The sequence below is a fragment of the Natrix helvetica genome (genome assembly GCF_964273705.1).
Source record: "Natrix helvetica genome assembly, chromosome: 11".
NCBI classification, from domain to species: domain Eukaryota; kingdom Metazoa; phylum Chordata; class Lepidosauria; order Squamata; family Natricidae; genus Natrix; species Natrix helvetica.
In genome coordinates, this window is record NC_138562.1 from 2518363 (window position 1) to 2538583 (window position 20221).

The window sequence follows — 20221 nt, forward strand, 5'->3', positions numbered from 1 at the left end:
CGTTATTCAGGATGCTGCTTATAAATGCTATGTGCCTAGAGCTTGAAGCATTGTTAGAGACTTCACACAAACAGAGTTTACGGTCTGTTTCTGTTGCTCCACTTTGGGATGAGGTTTTGAAGAATTTCTAGCAGGACTACTAGATTCTATAACAGCTTTGTTCCTTATGCCATCAGTCTTGTAAACTAGTGGGATTCCCCCCCCCCCCCCATGTATATGTATACATCAGAACTAGACTGTAATGTTTCTCTGTGTCATTTATGTATGTATGTTTATATGTATAATATTTATCTTTTGAGAGCTGAATTTTACAAAAAATTATTTTAATGTATGCTGATTAGTGTATATTTAAAGTGACAATAAAATTTCTACTCTACTCTTCTATCATTGCAGCTTTGGCTTTCTCTTCCTGTATGGCAACTTGGGCAATAAGACCTCCCAAGACTTTAACCATGTCATAAACACAATTAGTACTCTATATTGAGAGTTAAGCAAACTAAATGATGATAAAAGTAGTTTTATGTATATATCAGGGGTCAGCAACCTGTGGCTCTGGAGACCCATGTGGCTCTTTCATCCCTCTGCTGCGGCTCCCTGTCACCGGTCGGCACCACAATTTTAAGAGGAGCTTCCAGTTAGGTGGGGAAAGCATGGCGTGCCAGGAGGAGACTCTATGGCAAGGGGCGGGTTTTCCGGTCAGCTCCACAATTGATAGGGCTTTCGGTTAGGACAGGTAGAGGAAAAAGGAGACTGCACTAGGAGGAGACTTTATGGTGGGGGAACCAGACTTCTGATTGGCTCCAGAATTGAAGGGGGGCTTCCAGTTAGGACCTTTGTGGCTCTTTGAGTGTTTAAGGTTACCAATCCCTGGTATATATAATAGAACATAGAATAAGAGAATTGGAAGGGAACCTGGAGGTCTTCTAGTCCAACCCCCTGCTCAAGCAGGTTTAAAATGGTAGAATCTACCATTTTAGATAAATGGTTGTCTAATCTGTTTCTGAAAGCCTGCAGTAATAGAGGACGCCCAACTTTTGAAGGCAAGCTATTCAATTGGTTGATTGCCCTCACTGTTAGGGAATTTCTCCTTAGTTCTTCTAGGTTAATTTCCATTCATCGTTTCTCATCTGGTCTTTTGGTGCTTTAGAAAATAGTTCGTCATTGTAGGAACCCCTTATTAATTATCCTAATTAATGGATATAAGAGGAAGCCAATATTCCCCATTTAACCTTAGTCTGACTGGATGGTAAAATATGGGGAAGTGTTAAATTCATAAATCTGTCCTTGCAGCGAACACAATTTTTAGTTTGCACTGGAGCTCTGCAGAGGAGGAACTTTGTGCCCGGAACAGAAGCAGTTGATTCTTTTGGCCCTACTCTTTTTAGCTTATATGAACATCTCCTAGGTATTCACGGCTAACAAGAGCTTATTTTAGTGAGCACTTAGAATGCAATGATGGTTAACTTCTTAAAACCAAGGCTGGGTAATATTACGATGTATTGCTTTAAGAAACACTCATATCTCCAAGCATTTGTGAAATATAAATATCAATGTGGCACCTACGTTAGTTATACTACTACAAAACTGCTCTATTTACACCCAATATCTTTTTGATCTCTCTCTCTCTCTCTCTCTCACACACACACACACACGCTGGTCTTGTTGTATTCGGGTCTTTTCCCGTGTAAGATTGAGATTGTCTTGGCAACATTTCAGCGAGGTCTCACTCGCCATCTTCAGGCTGGGTTTTGGGCTTATACACACACACACATCGTATTTTTCAGAGTATAAGACGCACATTTTTTCCTCAAAAAAGAGGCTGAAAATCTAGGTGTATCTTATACATTGAATACAGCATTTTTTTGCCTCCCGAAGCCCCGCCCCCTTCACTAAAACGGCTGTTCATAGCCTTATGGAGGCTTTCAGAGAACTCCTGGGGGCTGGGGAGGGCAGAAATGAGCAAAAAAAGAACCGTTTTGCTCTCCCCAGCCCCCAGCAGCACTCTATAAGCCTCCATAAGGCTATGCATGCAATTTATTTGACAAAAAATGGGCCCGTATTTGTGAAAAACGGTCCATTTTCTGCTCATTTTTGCCCCCACCCCCAGGAGCACTCTGCAAGCCCCCCCCCCAAGGCTATTCATGCCTTTTTTAAAAAAAATCAACGAGCCTTTGTGAAAAATGGGCCTTTTTTGGGAGGTTTGCACTCCCCCCCCCCCGCTCTTTTCGGAAAGCTCTTTAACTGATTGATGAGAATTACATTGATCAAGTTCTGTGCCAGCAGAAACAAAGTCTTAGGTGCTGTAGATTGTCAGCAATTTCCTTCTCCAGCACATGGATAAATACACCTGGAAACATCTACCTACCTACTCTCTCCCTCTCCCTACTGTATTTCTCCCTCCCTCCCTCTCTCCATCTATCCCTCTACCTACCTACCTACCTACCTACCTACCTACCTACCTACTCTCTCCCTATCTACTGTATTTCTCTCTCTCTCTCTCCCCCTCTATCTACCTACATACCTACCTATCTACTCTCTCTCTCTCCCTACCTATCTACTGTATTTCTCTCTATCCCTCTACCTACCTACCTACTTACCTACTGTCTCTCTCTCCCCCTATCTTCTGTATTTCTCTCTCTCTCTCTCTCCCTTTACCTACCTACCTACTGTGTTTCTCTCTCTTTCTCTCCCTCTCTCTCCCTCTACCTACTTTAAAAAAAAATCTGCCTCTTCAAAACCTTGGTACGTCTTATACTCCGGTGCATCTTATACTCTGAAAAATACAGTATATGATATCTATCTATCTATCTATCTATCTATCTATCTATCTATCTATCTATCTATCTATCTATCTATCATCTATCTATCTATCATCTATCTATCATCTATCTATTTATCTATCTATCTATCTATCTATCTATCTATCTATCTATCTATCTATCTATCTATCTATCATCTATCTATCATCTATCTATCTATCTATCATCTATCTATCTATCTATCAATCAATCATCTATCTATCTAGTATGTACGTATATAGTAAGCTATCTATGTATTTGTGTTACAACTCCTAGTATGCCCAAATATGGGAGGAAGCTCACTACTCCCTCTTTCTGTCCTTCGACTCATTACAGAAAACCATCCAGGCAGAAAACCATATTTTTATTTTTAATGTTGCCTTTTTATATAACACACACACACACACACACACACACACACACACGAGATGTTTAAGGATTTCTTCTCCCTGTTCAATCTGACACGCTGTATATATATTTTATTACCTCCCTCCCTCCCCCTTCTGTTCTTATATGTTGTTATCAATTTAGCCTGTGTGGAGACCCAAGGATTTCAAAGCCTCTCTTTCTGGCAGATAATTTCTCACGGGAGAGACGGAAGTTCACAATCCCACAAAGAGAACAGGAGCAGGATTTCCATTCCAGATCCGGTAATGAGACGAGACAGCCCGGTGCTCTCGGAAGGGAAGGCAGACACGGATCCAATGTGGGCACCCAGAGCAAGAGCCAAGCTGCCTCAGCACAACCTGGGGCTGGGGAAGAACTAGCGAGATGAGCAGAGTTTTCTGGGGTGTTATGCCTGGAGGGGCATCTCCATCCTATCAGCAGCTGTGGGAGAAGCAAGCTGAAGATGTTTCATTAAAAGTCCTCCCTTAAGGGTCTGTATGGCTGACTCCAGCTAAATGAGTATAGATATTGCCTTGACATCTCCCTTGCTGATTAGGTAGATAAGACATCCTCGGGAGGCGAGCGTTGTCATCCATTTTAAAGTTCCCCTGGCACTCGCTCGGCGCACTTCACATTTCCAGCCAGTTCCCCTCCCAGATACAGAAAATTAACAGTCAGAGGCGCTACAGAGAGAGACATGCCTGACTCATAAATAATGGATGCCAGGCCCATGAGCAAAAGGCCAAAATGATGGCAACTGTGACAGGAGGTGATAGCAGCTCTTATCAAATTCCTGAATTTAATCCAGCTATTATGGGGAGATGGGTGGATGGATATATATATATCACCAACTAGCTGGCTAGGGAGCGTAGTGGTTAAAGCACCGTCTTTGATACTGGAGATCGAGGTTTAAATCCCAGCTATTTGGGGTCCTTGGCAAAGACCCCCTAATGCTTCCTCTTCCTACCTCAAAAAATATGAGTGTGACACGAATTAGGGGAGTCATGCCAGCTTAGATGTTGTTTGGATTTAAAAAGTTCAGATATTGAGGACAATCTGATGATAAATGGTCTCCTGGAATAAACCATACACAGATGAGACAAGAGAACCTGGAATTGATGGAATGCTACTACAATAGGGGAGAAATGAAATGCATGGGGAAATATATCCACACTAACTGGGAAAGACCTTGTTACCCAATGCTTCAACACAATGATGGTGTGAGACAGACCAACTACACATTACAGACTCAAGAAGCCTCAGAAGAACAACTGCACAGCCGTCACCCTACCCTGGAATGTCACCACTGCCTCTTCCATTATAGAGCACAGCAACTAATATGAGGTATGAGATCATGGATAAATCAGCCACAGTCAACGCTCACGACTGGCTCCTGAGTCTCAGTAGAGAAATACCATCAGATAGTTCCCTAAAAGGTGTCAATACAGCTCTCACAACCATCTCCAATGAACGGGAATACATTGCAGCTGTTGTAATCCTGGAGATGTTTGGCTCCACAATCAAGAACAGTAGTACATACTCACCCCACAGAAAATAAAGCTAAAGGCTAAAATCAAGGTGATTTGGAGAGAGGTTAATCAGCTGGTAGAGTTACAGAAAAGTGTGAAGATTAGAGTTAAGACTCTGAAAAAATACAAGGGCCTGACTCCATCTGAAGCCCTGGAGGCTGCTAAGGCTCATGGCACAAGCTACCAGGCTAAGGAAATACACCAGAGAAGCAGAAGCCAAGAAGATCCACGTCCTGTTCTCCAAAGAACCATCCAAGCTCTACTCCCAACTGCAATGCAATAACAGACAAACAGCTGAGCCACCAACAGTAGAAACTGAACACTTCTGGAAGAACATATTGGAGAAAGAGAAGACACATAACAGTGATGCAAAGTGGTTGCAGGACCTGAGATCATAGCCACCAAGCTATGGGACCATACGGCCAGTACATGAGCATAGCTCAGAAGGGCACTGGGAACACCAGAGGCTCAAAACGTGAGTTGCTCATAGATAGAGAAGTTGCCCAAAACTCAAAGTCTAGACAGATCAATCTGAACACAGCCTGGATTGACTTCAGAAAAGTTTACAATTCAGTGCCACACACATGGCGCTATGAATGCCTGGCACTGGAAAAAGTCAATAGGGCACTAAGAACCTTCCTTAAGAACTCAATGGGCTGTGGAAGACAACGCTGGAAGTCAACTCAAGGCAGCTCACACGTGACCATCGAATGTGGCATACATCAAAGTGATGCACTGTCCCTACTGCTTGATTTCCCTCATTCCGATAATCAAAGGACAGGATATGGATATAAGTTCAAGAATGGAACTACCATCAGCCATTTCATCTATGTGAAAGAGCGTTGGTCCTTACCTGAACGCTTCTTTTATGTGGCGTAGGTGGGAGGGGCTACAGCAGGGTTTGTTACAGCCTGATTGGTCCGGGGACTGAGGGATTTTTCTTAAATATCCTCCTTTCCCTCCTGGCTCCCAGTTTCAAGGTGGACGGTCCTCAAAGGTTCGAAGGGGGCCTCTGTTAAGGCCCCAAGGACCAGAGACAGGTCCCATGTAGGGAGCCTGTGAACCGGGGGAGGGCATAGGTTTTCCGTGCCCTTAAGGAAGCGTTTCACCAACGGTGACTGAGTTAACGACCAGTGACCCTCCCCGGCTAGGACTGAAGACAGGGCAGCTGTCGGCCTCCATAACGTGTCATGGGACAGGCCATGGTCTAGTCCGTGTTGTAGGAATTCGAGGACTTGGGCGACCGAGGCCGAATTAGTCTGAAACCTCCTGCACCATGACACAAAGGCGGACCACGTCGAATTATAAATGCGAGTGATCGACGGACGTCTGGATGCCTCGATAGTGGAGATAACTTTGGTGGACCGGCTCGCGTTCCTCAGGATGCGCCGCTCAAGTGCCAGGCGGTCAGCTGGAGCCACTGGGGCTCCGGGTGTCTCAGGACCCCCTGGCACAGAGCGACCTCCTCCTGAGGAATTCTCCAGTGCGGGGACACTGACAGCTGGACAAGATCCGCGAACCAGGGACGCCTCGGCCAAAACGGGGCCACCAGGATGACATGGGCCCTCTCTAACACTATTTTCCTCAGGGTGCCCTAGATGAGAGGAAGGGGAGGAAAAGCATAAAGAAGGCCAGGGGGCCACGGGCTTCTGAGAGCGTCCGTGTCCTCTGCATTGCGTGTAGGAAAGTGGAAAAAGAATCGGGGAAGCTGGGCGTTGCTCGGGCTTGCGAACAAGTCCACCAGTTGTTTGCCGAACTTGAGGCAGATACCATGAAATAACTCTGGGTCCAGCTGCCACTCGCCGTGGTCCACTGTCGCCCGGCTTAGCCAGTCTGCCTGGTGATTGGCAACACCCGAGATGTGTTCTGATAGGATCGACGCCAGGTTCTTCTCCGCCCACCGGCCGAGCTTCTGAGTCTCCTGCCACAGGCTCATGGAGTGGGTCCCCCCTTGACGATTTATGTGGGCCTTCATTGCGATATTGTCCGTCAAGAGGAGGACATGTTGGTTGGCTATCGAGTCCTGAAAGTGAAGAAGAGCTAGGCGGGCCGCCTTCAGCTCCAGCCAATTGATATTGTGGCGCAGGTCGGATCTGGATCACCGTCCCTGTGCCAGGTTGGACTCCATCACCGCTCCCCATCTGAGGAGGCTGGCGTCCATCGTGATGGATATGCGGACCGGTTCTCAGAATTCAGCCCCGTGGTTCAAGGATGGGGACAACCACCACTTCAGGGACCAGCGGAGGTCCGACGTGAGCCGAATGGGGTGCAGAGAGTTGCTCAACCTCCTTTGTTGAAATGGAATGAGGGTCCACTGGAGTGTTCTGGAATGTAGTCGTGCCCATGGGACGATCCCTATGCACGACACCATCTTACACAGCAATTGTGCCAATGTCAGGATGGAAGCGGACCGACTTGCGTGGATGCATCGTGCGAGTGTCTGCAGACTGATTAGACGTTCTGGTGAAAGACGAACTAGGCCTGATCTCGAGTCTATTACTGTGCCCAAGTGGAGAATAGTTGTCGAAGGGGAGAGATGGCTCTTGGGGAAATTGATGCAGAACCCCAGGGATTGCAGAGTCTGGATGGTAATCTGCAAATCCTGGACCGCTTGTGGTCGAGATTGGGCGAGCACGAGCACGTCATCGAGGTAGCAATGAAGTCTCATCGGTCTGGACCTCAGGTGAGCCGCCATTGCCGCCAGGACCTTTGTGAATGTGCGGGGAGCAGAGGACAGGCCGAAGGGGAGAGCCCTGTACTGATAATGTCGACCCCCGTGGGAGAAACGGAGGAATTTGCGATGAGTTGGCCAAATTGGAATGTGTAGGTAAGCCTCTGTTAGGTCTATTGATGCCATGAAGTCGCCCCGCCTGATTCCCAGTAACATGGATTTGAGTGAGGACATCTTGAAGCGCCAGTAGACCAGGAAGGAATTCAGACGCTTCAAGTCCAGAATTGCTCTCCATCTCCCGGAGCTCTTCGGGACTACAAAGAGGTTTGAGTACACGCCTTGACCCCACTCCTACTGAGGGACCGGTTCGACCGCCTGAATGTCCAGCAGGTGCTGGATTGCCTGGAGCATCAGACGTTGCCTCTCTGGGTCCCTGGAGGGGGAGAAAGTCCTGAAGAGTGTCGGGGGAGGGGCGAGGAATTTCAGCCAGAGACCCTCTCTCACTGTTGACCTGACCCAGGCATCTGATGTTATCTGATCCCACTGATCCGCAAAGGATGCCAGGCGGCCGCCTATGGGTAGACTCGGATTGAAGTCATTTCCCCCTGCGGAAGGGATGGCTGCCTCCCCCACGAAAGGGCTGTTTGGACTGGCTCTGGAACCTATTTCTGTCCTGGTAAAACGGTGGTTGGTTCTGCCTATCGTACCTGCAGGGGGCATATCTTTGTTGCCTGTAATCCTGGTCTGAGGACCTGAAAGAAGAAGCCCTCCGGTATGAAGATGGACAATTATCCGGCTTCTTGGTATTAGAAGGGAGGACCTTCTTTTTATTCTTGTTCTCCACAAGGATAGAGTCTAGGGAGGCCCCAAAGAGGTTGGGACCCGAGAAAGGCGCCGCCGCCAGATTCCATTTGGACTTGTTGTCCATATGCCAATTACAGAGCCACAGGAGTCTCCTCGCCGTCACAGAGGTGGAGAGAACTCTGGATGCAAATTTGATGGAATCCAGGGTGGCGTCCGCCGAGAATTGGGTGGCCGAGATGATTTTAGTGAGATCTTGGTGAAGACGCTCATCCTGAATCGGGATACGGTCCTATAATTGCTTGAGCCACATGACCGTTGTGCTGTTGAAATAGGAGGCTGCCGCAGCCGCTTTAATGGCCCAGGCAGAGGCGTTGAAATTCTTACGGAGGGTAAGCTCTGCACGCTTGTCCTCCGGTTTTAGCTTGTCGGCCACGTCCCCTGAGACTACCGTGGATGCATTGGCCAATAGGGTGACCGGGGCATCTACTGTGGGGAGTTGCAGAGCCTTGGCAAAGGCCCGCTCAATATTGTAATAATGTTTGTCATTGCCACCAGGGTTAGGCAAGGAAGAAGGCCTTGCCCACTGATTCTGCACTACCTCGAGGAAGAGAGGAGGAGCTGGAACCTCCTCTTTATCCGTGTTAGGATTTATAAACATGGCCAGGTTGGGATCCCTGTGTTGAGAGACTGGAGGAGCCCCCGTGCCAATTTGAGTGGTCTTTTTGGCCTTATGTAACATAGGCTTAAAGGCTGGGGGAGGAAAAAGCCCCAGGAAGGCAGGGGCCTCTGGAGGAATAGCATCCTCGTCCTCAGAAAACCCTAGGTCCGGGTGAGTGTGCTCCCCCAAGATGGAACCTTCACTAACCACTGAGGGGGAAGGAGGCCTGGGGGCATCGTGACCTCTGGAGGAAGAGGGGGACCTTCTTCTAGCAGCTGCTGGTGATCTAGATCTTCCCTGGGAGGAGCCCTCCCTCTGGGCTAAGTCCGAGGAAATACCCCTATATATAGCTGCGGAGATGAGCCTCCTAATGCTATCTGGCAAATGGTCTAAGTCTTCCAAATCTTCCTCAGATGGGCCTCGAGATGGCCCTCGTGGGGCAAGTTGGGCTGGTGGTAAATAGTCCCTAGAGCCCCCTTCACCTGGATCCTCCACCTCTTCCCTATATGTTCTGGGGGAAATGGGGGGAAAAGGAGAAGTCACCCCCCTTCTGGGCCTTGCAGGAGAGACAGAAGGGGACGAAGGGCTGAAACCCCTGAGGGGAGAGCCTGATACTTGAGAGCGGGCTTCCAGTGGAGACCTGGATCTGCAGGGGGATTCGGGCCTAGAAGCCTGTGCCAGTTTTTCTGCCCTGGCCACCTGTTTTTCCAGAGCTTTCTGTTTTCTGGATTCATCCCTGGAAGTAGCTCTGGAAGGGCGTTGATCAGCTGTAGGCCTGGGGGCTGCTGTTCTGGGTCTAAGCCTGCCTTGGGCCTCCTCCACCCGCTCTCCTTGGGCCTGCTGATCCGAGACTGTAGAGGCCATGCCTCACTGACGTGTCTTGCTGGGAGTGCCTGCCGGTCTTGATTCTGGGCCTCGCTGCAGCAGCTTCGCGAGGCCTGGCGTGCCTCTGCTCTGTGCTTTGTTCTCAGTCGCCGATGAAAAACGTGGCTAGAGGCTGCCACCCACGAGGTCGCACCAAAATGACCACCGCGCCTCGTGGGTGAAGATTCGGGCGATCCAATTAAGGTGGCTCTGAGGGATTAGCCTCGCAATGAGCTGAGCCCCAAAGGCTCCTTCTGCGCCCAGCTGCTCTCGTAATTCTGCTCCACTTGCTCTGATCGGCACTCCAAGTTCAAATTAACAAGATCGGGCCGATAGCGCGACGCGGCAGGCCTTTGAAGCTGCGTGTGGAGATCGGGTTGATAGCTTCAGCTGGTCTCAAAGTTGCGGCAGGGCTCGGGACAGGGCAAAAAAAACAACAACAACGAATGAAGCGAACTTGTCGCTTTCAGGGAACGCTGGAAGCCTCTGCGCAATTTTAAACAGCTACGCCACGCCCCCCTGCAGCCTTCCGGGGGAGCCAAAGGCTCACAGAGAGCTCCTCGGAGCCCTGGAGGCAAAGTCCCTTGCTCCCTTTAGTGAGACCAATTAATTTGATTGTTTGTAGTAAATTTGGAATTTCCAATCTATCCAATTTTTTCCAATATCTTCATTATTAATTATAAAAAACTACCTCACATGAGCCACAGCTAATGCTTGGACCAAAGACTGAGGGAACTGGGAGCCAGGAGGGAAAGGAGGATACTTAAGAAAAATCCCTGTCTATGGACCAATCAGGCTGTGACAAACCCTGCTGTAGCCCCTCCCACCAAAGCCACAGGAAAATGACCTCATTCACAAAGAGTGAATGAGACATTGACTTGCTAATCCACCGATCCTGATTAGGTAACCAGAGCTCTACGGTGAGGACATTAGGAAGTCATCCAGACTGGAAAAGTATCTGGAGAAGTGTGTCCTGATAATAAGAGAGGGAGAATAATCAAATTGAAGGAGTGGAACTACCAACAGATCAAATAGCAGACATACAGACCAGTTACAACTACCTTGGTATTCCACTATCACGCGGGAGGCATGATGAAGAGGCAAAGAAGACAGCAACATTCAAGTACCACCAACGGATCCAACAGGTCCTGGAGACCCAGCTCAGTGGGAAGAACGAGATCCATGCCATCAACATGTATGTCCTGCCAGTCATCAGATGCCCTTCCGCTACAGGGAGCTGGCTAAAGGAGAACGTGGAAACTGCGACGTGAAGTCCCAGAAGCTCCACACAATGTGTGGAGTATTCCACCTCTACTGCAACATTCAGAGACTGTTCCACCGGCCAGAAAGAGGCTGGCGGGATCTAGTAAGTGTCAAAGCTGCTGTCACGGATGAAACCCAGAGCATCTGGAAGGACATCAGCAAGGCAGCACCCAAAGCTGAGTTTCCAAGAGAATGACTAAGGCAGCAGCAGACATAGGAAGAAGATCAAGCAGAGGAACCGTTATGGCAAGGCAAGGCAAGACCCTGCGTGGGATGTACCATCCACAGGCAGTTGAGGTGGAAGACATTGGAAATTCCTACCAGTGCTGGAAAGAGCTGGATGAAAAGGTTTAGGTTTAGGTTTATTTGGATTTATATGCCGCCCTTCTCCAAAAGGACTCAGGGCGGCGTACAACATTAAAAACACACATCACAAAAGTTAAAAAAAGATTAAACCCATTTCCAAAAAGACCAAACCGATTTTTTTAAAAAAAGAAACAATACATTTAAAATAAATTAAAATTAACATTAACATTAACAGGCCAGGCCGGCTGCTGGAAAAGCCAACTTTTTAGGGCGCGTCGGAAGGACCGGAGGTCAGGGATTATGCGGAGCTCCGGGGGCAGCTCATTCCAGAGACAGCACTTAAGCTCCAGATCCCATAGCAGCACAATAACAATAACACCACATCCAGAGGAGCAGGGGTCTGCCACACTAGTCAGGATCCAAGGTGCAGATTGGGCCACAGACACAGTCCAACATATAGTGGCAAAGCATAAGATGCGGGTAGAAACAGCATAAACTGAATGGCCCAACCAAGTAGCTGGCATTGTGTACATGGACATTTGCACAGTGTATGATCTAGACTAGTGATGGCAAACCGTTTAGGCACCGAGTGCCCAAACTGCACACATACGCATGCCCAAACTGAAAGGTGCCCATGTGCGAATGCCGACATGCGTGCATGCGCAGCAGAGACCCAAAGACCAGCTGGCCAGCGGGAGGCAGGGCATCCCAACACCGGCAGAGTGCCAAGATCTTTTCCTTTCATGAGCTTCTGTTTCATCATTTGCAGGGAAACAGAAGCTCACGAAAGAAACGCCACCGAGATTTGAGTTGGGGTGAAGGAGCGCATGCCAGCAGAGAGCTCTGGGTGCCACCTCTGGCACGTGTGCCATAGGTTCGTCATCACGGGTCTAAACTCTAGACCAGTGGTAGTCAACCTGGTCCCTACCGCCCACTAGTGGGCGTTCCAGCTTTCATGGTAGGGGTTTGCTGTAACTCTGCTTTATAAATTTTATAAAGTTTATAAATCACCATTACTGTGGAACCAGTGGTGGTTAGAAAATTTTACTAACAACAGATACAAAAGTGAGCGGTAGGTATAAAAAGGTTGACTATCCCTGTTCTAGACCCTCCTAAGTCTAGATGGGAGATCCCCCAGGTCACGGAGAATAAAAAAGCTAAGGTCCTGTGCAACTTACAGATCCAGACAGCCAACCAACCAGACATTGAGGTAGTAGACAAGGAGGTGGTGATATGCAGAGGATGCAGAGGATATGAAAAGGCCAAAATGTTCCCAGTGGAGGTAGGAGCACTTGGGGCTCTGACTCCCAAGTTGGGGCAGAGGGTCCAACAGAGCCTCTTGCTGTGGCCAACTCACCACAGGACAACTTACTGTGAGACAATTTAACAATTCAATTTAATTATTTAAAATAAACTAAAAATTATTTAAAATTCTGTCATTCCCATTTCATTCTGTCCCTTCTTTTTCATCCTTTAATGGTTCTATTCCACCATTTCTTTGATCCTAGTGTAGCTCTAGTCCCGTGGTGAGTTGACTGTGTCAAGTTGGCTGTGGCGAGTGGGTCATGGCGAGTTGGCTGCAACAAATTGTCATAGACCCTCAACCGATCCCAGGAACATCCAGAAGAGTTCAGTGCCAGGCAAACCCTCTGTGGAAACCCTCAAACTCCCAGGCGTCTGGTAGAGAGGATCCAACATTGAGTAAAACGCAGACCGCCATAAGGGGGAGGATTTTTTTTTTCTCCCTACCCTTCTAGCTGAAATAAAGGGCTTAAGATATTTGACACCAATGTCATCTTTGCTTAATTCCAACTACTTTAGACTTCAATATATTACAGGCGCAGTTGTCAGCATTCTCAAGAGTGGGAAAACGTTTTGAAGAATTAAGCAATCTGGGCACTGGCCTTCTCTACCTTCCTTAGACTAAGATGGTCTACAACTGATTGGAACCGTAGTCCAGAATGTTGAAGGCCACTAGACTTGGAAGAAGAGTGCCATATATCTTAAAAAAAAAACACCTGGCACTCCCTTCCTGAGTATTTTTCATGACTGCAACCTTGGGGCCTAAACTGGGCACAGTGGCTATCTAGATGCCTCTGGGGGGCTCTCAAATCAGAGATGGCTTCAATTAATTAATTAACTGAATACCTGCAACCGCTACTACTTGAAGATGCGCTGATTGCTGGCTGGGTCTTTTGAGAATTATAGTGCAAAACAACATCAGTATTTGCCCTTTGAGCTCAGCCACAGCTAACACTGTAAACTCATTTTCTGCACTGGGCATATCATACCAAACCGTAGCCTAACTATACGAATTCTGCATTTGTAAAGCATCCCACGCTAAGAAGTTACACTGCAGGTTAATTTGCTATTCCATGTGCCATGTGAACCTAGCTACTGCTCCAATTTACGGTAATTACACATTATCTTTGGTTATACAAAACCCACCAGTGCTGAAGCTGTGTATTTCCGGTGAGGTTATTGCTTTTCTTGTTCAAAACGAGAGCTGGCATTTGAGGGCACGCTTTTATTTTATTAAAAGATTTAGTGGAGAATTCCGAAATCCCCCCTTCCAATGAAGCACTTTTCCATCTCTTCCCAGTTCTAAGACAAGGCAGTGTTTTCTGATCTCAGCTGCACTCACCTGGCCAAGGCAGCTGCTCTTGCAGGAAATTGAAAATAAAAAAATATCAGTAGGGACGTGGATGCTGGAATATGTAGTGCTTCAATTTTTTAAAAGTTAGTACTTGCCAAGGCTCTCCCTGTGCAATTCAAAGTAAAAGCTGAAGAGGACAAGGGACTCCCACCACAGTAACAGTAGAGACGGAGAGCTTGATAAAGGCAACACAGAGGGATGGTGAGCTTGTGTGATTACAGATGTGCAGATGAAACCCCCAGATGAGGCAAGCAGCACCTGATCAACCCAGGCATGAAAGCTCTTCACTGCTGTGATGGAAGTTCACAAGGGCTGCCTTGTAATTCAAGCAGTTTTTATGCTCCGGCCAAGAACTTATGGGGGAGGGGGGGCATTTCCATGAATACAAGTTGCTGTTCCCCACTGAATCACCTCAGACCTCACCTCGGGGGGGGGGGGATTCAGGGAGGGGATCCACCCATTAAAAAGGGGTACAACTCTCATCCCACCACTGTGGCCTCTTTGCCCTTTTTGACCACCCTGCCTTCCTAAAACCTCCCCTTACTCTCTACACATCCCTCCGCTGGTGAAAAGAGTGACTGGATCGTCTCTAGCTTCTCACTTGCTAAGAATGGCTCTGCAACCTGGTTGGGAGGAGGAGGAGAGGAGGCTAAAGTGAATCTCAAATAAAATGAAAGCATTTAGGAGATTTTGTGGATAACATGTAGTCTACTTAGGGTAAGTTCCTGTTTGCCTTCTATGAGAGCCTTCTATGAGAGCTAACAAGGAAGCTCGTTTCCATGCTCTGTGCCCCAAATGTAGGCTGGAGAGCTACTTGCTTAAGACGACTTGCTTTGCTCTTTGTCTCAAGGTTTCTGACCGTCTTCCCCAGAAGCCCTTTCCTTCCTTTGCAGCTTAAGGACATGGGGCTGCCCTAATCTGCTGGAGTCCTTGCTCTTTTCTCTCCTGTACTCTTATCTTAAGAAAAAAAATAAAACCAATAGCATTTTTTTTTGGTTAATGTAAATAAAGTACAGTGCCAGTTAGATTATGGATGGGGAGATCCAAATATAGAGCCTTAGTCATGTTTGCTGGCTGGCCATGTTTGGGAGAGCTTTGTCTAATAGGGCTGCTTTTGAAGGGAACACGGATTGGTGCGGAAGGAGCTATGTTCATATTTAACTATGCACACTGCAGAGGTGTGCCCCCACATAATTCCCTTAAGAATTTCCAAGGGCCAAAATACTTATTTGCATCCTGAACCCCAGCCCTGCATGGTAGCTGCAGGAAGGATTAGGTCAGATAGTTGCCTAGGCGAAGACATCCTGCCAACCTTCTCCCTGTTTCCCCCTCCTTGAAAAGAGTTAAAGAAAAGCTTAAAGGTGCCCTCCTTCACCAGCCTCATGTTCTCTCCCTGCAGCCTCCTCCTTCGCTTTCTAGTAAGGAAAGTCTGGGGAATGCAGATAAGAGAGCACTTGATTCGACCTGGTGCAGCCCCAAAGGCTGTATATTCTATTAATGTGAAGCTGTCCTCATAATAAAATAATTCTTTTTATTTTGGAATTGAAGCCCACTGGCAAATTCACTCTAGCGCCATGGACTGATGTTGCTTGCTATACTAAGTCACTAGTCTGAGCTAACTAGAATTAAATTAACACTTATCAAATATGATTTCTTTGTCCTTTTTAGAGAGAATACAAAATAAAAAGCCCACGAATAAATGGCTGTATTGAACAAAGAAAAAAAAATATTATTCTTGTCATACTTCTGTCCTCTTTCAGAATAGCCAGTGATACCACAAGCATATATTACAAGCCTCTCTCTCTCCAAATGCTTGCAAATAAGCTACCAAGAATACACTTAGGGGTATATTCTATTTCAATACTGTCCAATCTCATAAACTGTGGTGAAATGTATGATCACACAGCCTGGGAAACTCTCAACAGAAGAACCTTAGCAAATACCACCAAGAGAACAATTTGTGTTATTGTCATTTAAGTTCAGTCTCTATTAATGACAGTCTGCATAAATTAATTCCCCGGCAAAGGATTCTTGACTTGAGCCTAACAGAAGATGATGTACATCTGAGGGCTGCTTCAAACTGGAAGGGATGAAGGCCACCAACAGATAGCAAGTTGTCTGCTCAGAATTGCCACGATGCCTACAAGTGATATGAGCTATGCATATTAACTGCAAGCTTATCGAAAGTGAGTGTCTGCACAACTGCGTAAATGAAGATTAAGAGTAGCTAGTTTTGTGGTTGAGTGCAACAAGAAGGATGGGATATGCAGCCTGGCTTAACCATGGACAGAAAATTGTGAGTAGTGCTTGAGAACAAGCTTTTAGTGTTTTCACCATATGTACAGTATGCATCAATGAAAATATCTTATAGGCACTTATAGCAGTATCAAAGCACCAGGGAAAATAATGGCTCTTCAAGACAGAGACGGAGGCCTTTAATGCATCTTCAAAAAGGTTCTGTGAGCACAATCCCAACCAAAATATTTTATATTGGCTTCTCTTTTCCCTGATGACATTTTGTCTGGCAAAAGCCTGGCCACCAATTTCAGCTTGCATTAGTGTTCTTACCTTGGCACCTGCTAAAAATCCTAACGATATGGCAACCCTGGCACGGAGATCAGGCCGGTCTTTGGGCCAGACATAGGAAAGCATTGCTTTGAGGATCTTTCGACCATCTATTTCTTTCAACTGTGGAGAGAAAAGATTGTGAGATGGAAACGAGGATCTCAACAGGTTCCTCAAATGACACTGATTCCCGAGTCCCAATCCAAGAAAGGTGAGCTATTTTTAGTTAGCAACTTTTGAATTCAAATCAGCACCAAAGGGAATTGGTTCAATGGGTATGAAGTAATAGCACTCTTAAGATTAAGAAAACTGTTCTAGGTGATTTAATTGCATGTAAAATGTCAAATCTTTTGAACTAAATGGCTATGAGGCTGAGTAATTGTGCATTACAAGGCTGCTAAAGATTCAAGTACAGAACTAAGTTTCCTTCATAAACTGATTGTCCTGTCCTGTATTATTCATTCCTTCTTTAGAGCTGAAATGAATTACAGACACCCTTTTTGTCACCTTATGGGTCTTTTTAACCAGTGAAACTAAAAACATAGGGATAATTTTATTCAAGCATAAAACCTCCTGTTCCAAAGATCTTCAATTGATGTTCTCACATTACAAAATTGTAAATAATATCTACAGCATGTAGACCTGTAAAAAATGGAGATGTAATAAAAGCAAGTTTGTAAATTGGATTTAAGGATCAAGGCACCTGCTCCCCTCCATGCTGGGGAAGGGGAACACTAAATCAAAGTTCCAGTAACTACCAGAGATTCTGAGTTCTAAGTTAGCTTTGGAACATACAAGAATTGGGCGAGCAAAGCTATAGGCAAAAATTAAATGCTGGATGAGGACAGGTGAAATCCAAAGAAGCTTGTGAGGAGGTGGAAGCAGGTGTGAACCCTCTGTGCTTCAGTCCTCTTCCTTATCAGTATTAACAGCCAACTAGCATTTGAGCCAGACCAGCTACAAGGGAGCAATCGTACATAGGAAATCCAGATGTAGCAGTTGTCAACTCGCAAAGCCTGACTTGCTCTAGAGTTGCCATAGGCAGGGGGATGGTCAATTGAGCCTTGCAGCTGCATTCAAGAACTTGCACTTCAGTCAAAACAAAGCACAATCCAGCTGGCCTCGTCAAGGTCACATCCACGCAGACCCACAGTGGCCAGAGGGACTACAACACGTGAAATTGCTTCATTGGAGATGTGACTGATGACACACCTTGGGGGGAGGGGGAAACAGGGTCAGAGCAGAGACAAGTTGGCTTCACTTGGTTCATGCCGACAGGAAGTTCCTAATAAATAACTGGTTTTCTTTTGAAGCTTGGCTTGAGGCTCATGATTTAATTAGGGCATTGGTCGGGAACCCTGACAACAGTTTTATATGGAAGCCTCTAACCCTTTTGGGCCAGAAAGAGCATCTGGAATTTTGAGAGCATGTTATGGGACACTCTATAAAATGGTTGCCATAGCTAATCACAAGCCACACATTTAGCAGAAGGCAAACCAACATTGGTCTACAGCCAACAACCATTTTATTTTCTAAAAAAACCCTTAGGAGTCTATAAGGAACCTCGGAGGTATTATTGGAAATCTAGATTTCCATTCATCTTTCTTCAAATAAGATTCTAAAAAGTTTACATCCAGCAGGTCAGGGAGCTTAGAAGGCATCAAGAAACATGTCAACAGCTGCACAGAAGCTCCTGTGGTCCACGTAGGGGTATAATGCCTGCACCCCCCTCTAAACCATCGTTAAAAATCATCATTGGGAAGATTTAAACCAGGGATGTCAAACTGGTGGCCCACGGGCTGGACACATCGTGTGGAGGCCACGCCCACCCCAGCTCCGCAAAGGCAAAATATGTCGCAATATGTTTCGCGATCAAGTTTGACACCCGTGATCTAGACTATAGATTAAAATCAACGATGATACCAAGATGTAATATTACCTAGTAAACTGCTTTCTCTCTATTTATGGCAATGAGACTTTCGATTAAAACAAAGCTCATTTTTAATTTTTCAAATTTTCAATCAAAAGAGAAATGGGAACAAATGGTAAGCCCAGATGGAGCAAAATAAAAAAAACAGATTCTGCTCTGTTACTGTATTCTCTCACACATTGTTCTACGTACAGAAACAAAACAAAAAAGATATACTTAAGGTTATTGACAACGTTTGACAATATATTTTCACCAAGTTATACAACAGTACAAAATTTTAAATTAGTTATGCTTTTATATTGCCCTATTCTTTTTTTCCTTCCCTAATAATTGTATAAACTATTTCCTTTCCCAAATAGGTGCTATATTACACTATTTCTCTTTTTACTGCACTCTTTTATTATTCATGCTGGTCTAAGTCTGTCATAAAGATATTTGATTTGATTTCACAATACAATGTTTGTGAACAGAATTAAATAAAAATCCCAAAGGTGCTTTTTCAGGAGGCAGGTGAATGTTCTTGGGTTTTTTTTTCTTTTGAAGATGTTTTGCTTCTCATCCCAGAAGCTTCTTCAGCTCTGACCGGATAGTGGGGAATGGAAGAATTTATATTCCATGCAGACAGCTGGTCATTTGCATCCTTTTAGAACAGTGTTTCTTCCCTCTGGGAGTTGAAGTCCGGACATCTTCAAGTTGCCAAGGTTGAGAAACACTGATTAGAAGGTCATTGAAGCACTTGGAGGTATACCTGTGTCCTCAGGGTCACCTGAGAATCTCTACAGACTTTTAGCTATACAATTTGAGATGGACAATCTTTGAATGGTGTGGGAGGAGGAATGGATTTGCAGACCACGGGAGCCAGGAGCTTCCCTCGGGTGATTCTGAGGACACAGATAAAACTGCAAGTGCTTCAACACCCCTCTAAAACAGTGATGGCAAATCCTTTTGGTCAAAAAGGAAACCGGCGCGCATGCGCACCTCGGAAACCCAATGACCAGCTGTTTGGTGTGTATGCGCACCTTGCAAATCAGATGACCAGTGGCCGGCATGCATGCGCACATCGGAAACCTGATGATCAGCTGGCTAAGCTGGGGCAACAGTGCATGCGCCCACAGAGGGCTCTGTGTGACACCCCTGGCACACATTGCCATAAGTTCACCATCACATCTCTAAAAGAATGCAAATGACCAGCTGTCTGCAAAGAATATAAATCCTTCATTCCCCACTTTCCTGTCAGAGGTGAAGAAACCACTTGGATAAGAAGCAAAACGTCTTCAAAGAAAAAACAAGAAAATCCAGACTGCCTCCTGAAAAAGCGCCTTTGGGACAAGCGTGACCTGGATGACGGAGAATCTCTACGAGTCAGATATAAAGGCTAAGGCTTAAAACAAGAATCCTGGCAAGTTCCTGGCATTCAAACAAGGCCCATATCTGTAGCCAATTAGGACAGCTTGATTCTTGTCATCTTTCCTCTCTCATTCCTTATCCAGGCTAGATGTGTGTTTGTGAAGGTGGGATACGACGCACCTGCTCGCTCTTTTCCCAACAGGGATGAAACTCTCACACAAAGTGATATGACTGGCAACAGTGGGTCACAAATAGCTGCACAGATTTATGTTGCACGTGTAACACCAAATGACAGCTTCCAAACAGCCTCCACTCGTGTAAAAAGCCACAGCAAAATGTGGGCAATTAACCTTCCCAAGGACCACATGAGAAAGGGGATTATTGTGGAGGGCTGCCACCTCCCTCTTGACCTCCTGGGCCAGTCAAAAGGCCTGACAAGGCCC

General features: G+C 46.2%; 1 protein-coding gene across 2 annotated transcripts in view; it reads right to left on the reverse strand.

Moving 5' to 3' along the window:
• The window catches only part of ABCB7 (ATP binding cassette subfamily B member 7), an 89149-nt gene that overhangs the window by 36281 nt on the left and 32647 nt on the right, over positions 1 to 20221 (reverse strand). For both annotated transcript variants that reach the window (XM_081963714.1, XM_081963713.1), the window contains exon 4: positions 16505 to 16624. In XM_081963714.1, coding sequence (XP_081819840.1) covers positions 16505 to 16624 — 120 coding nt within the window. The remainder of the gene's footprint in view (positions 1 to 16504; positions 16625 to 20221) is intronic.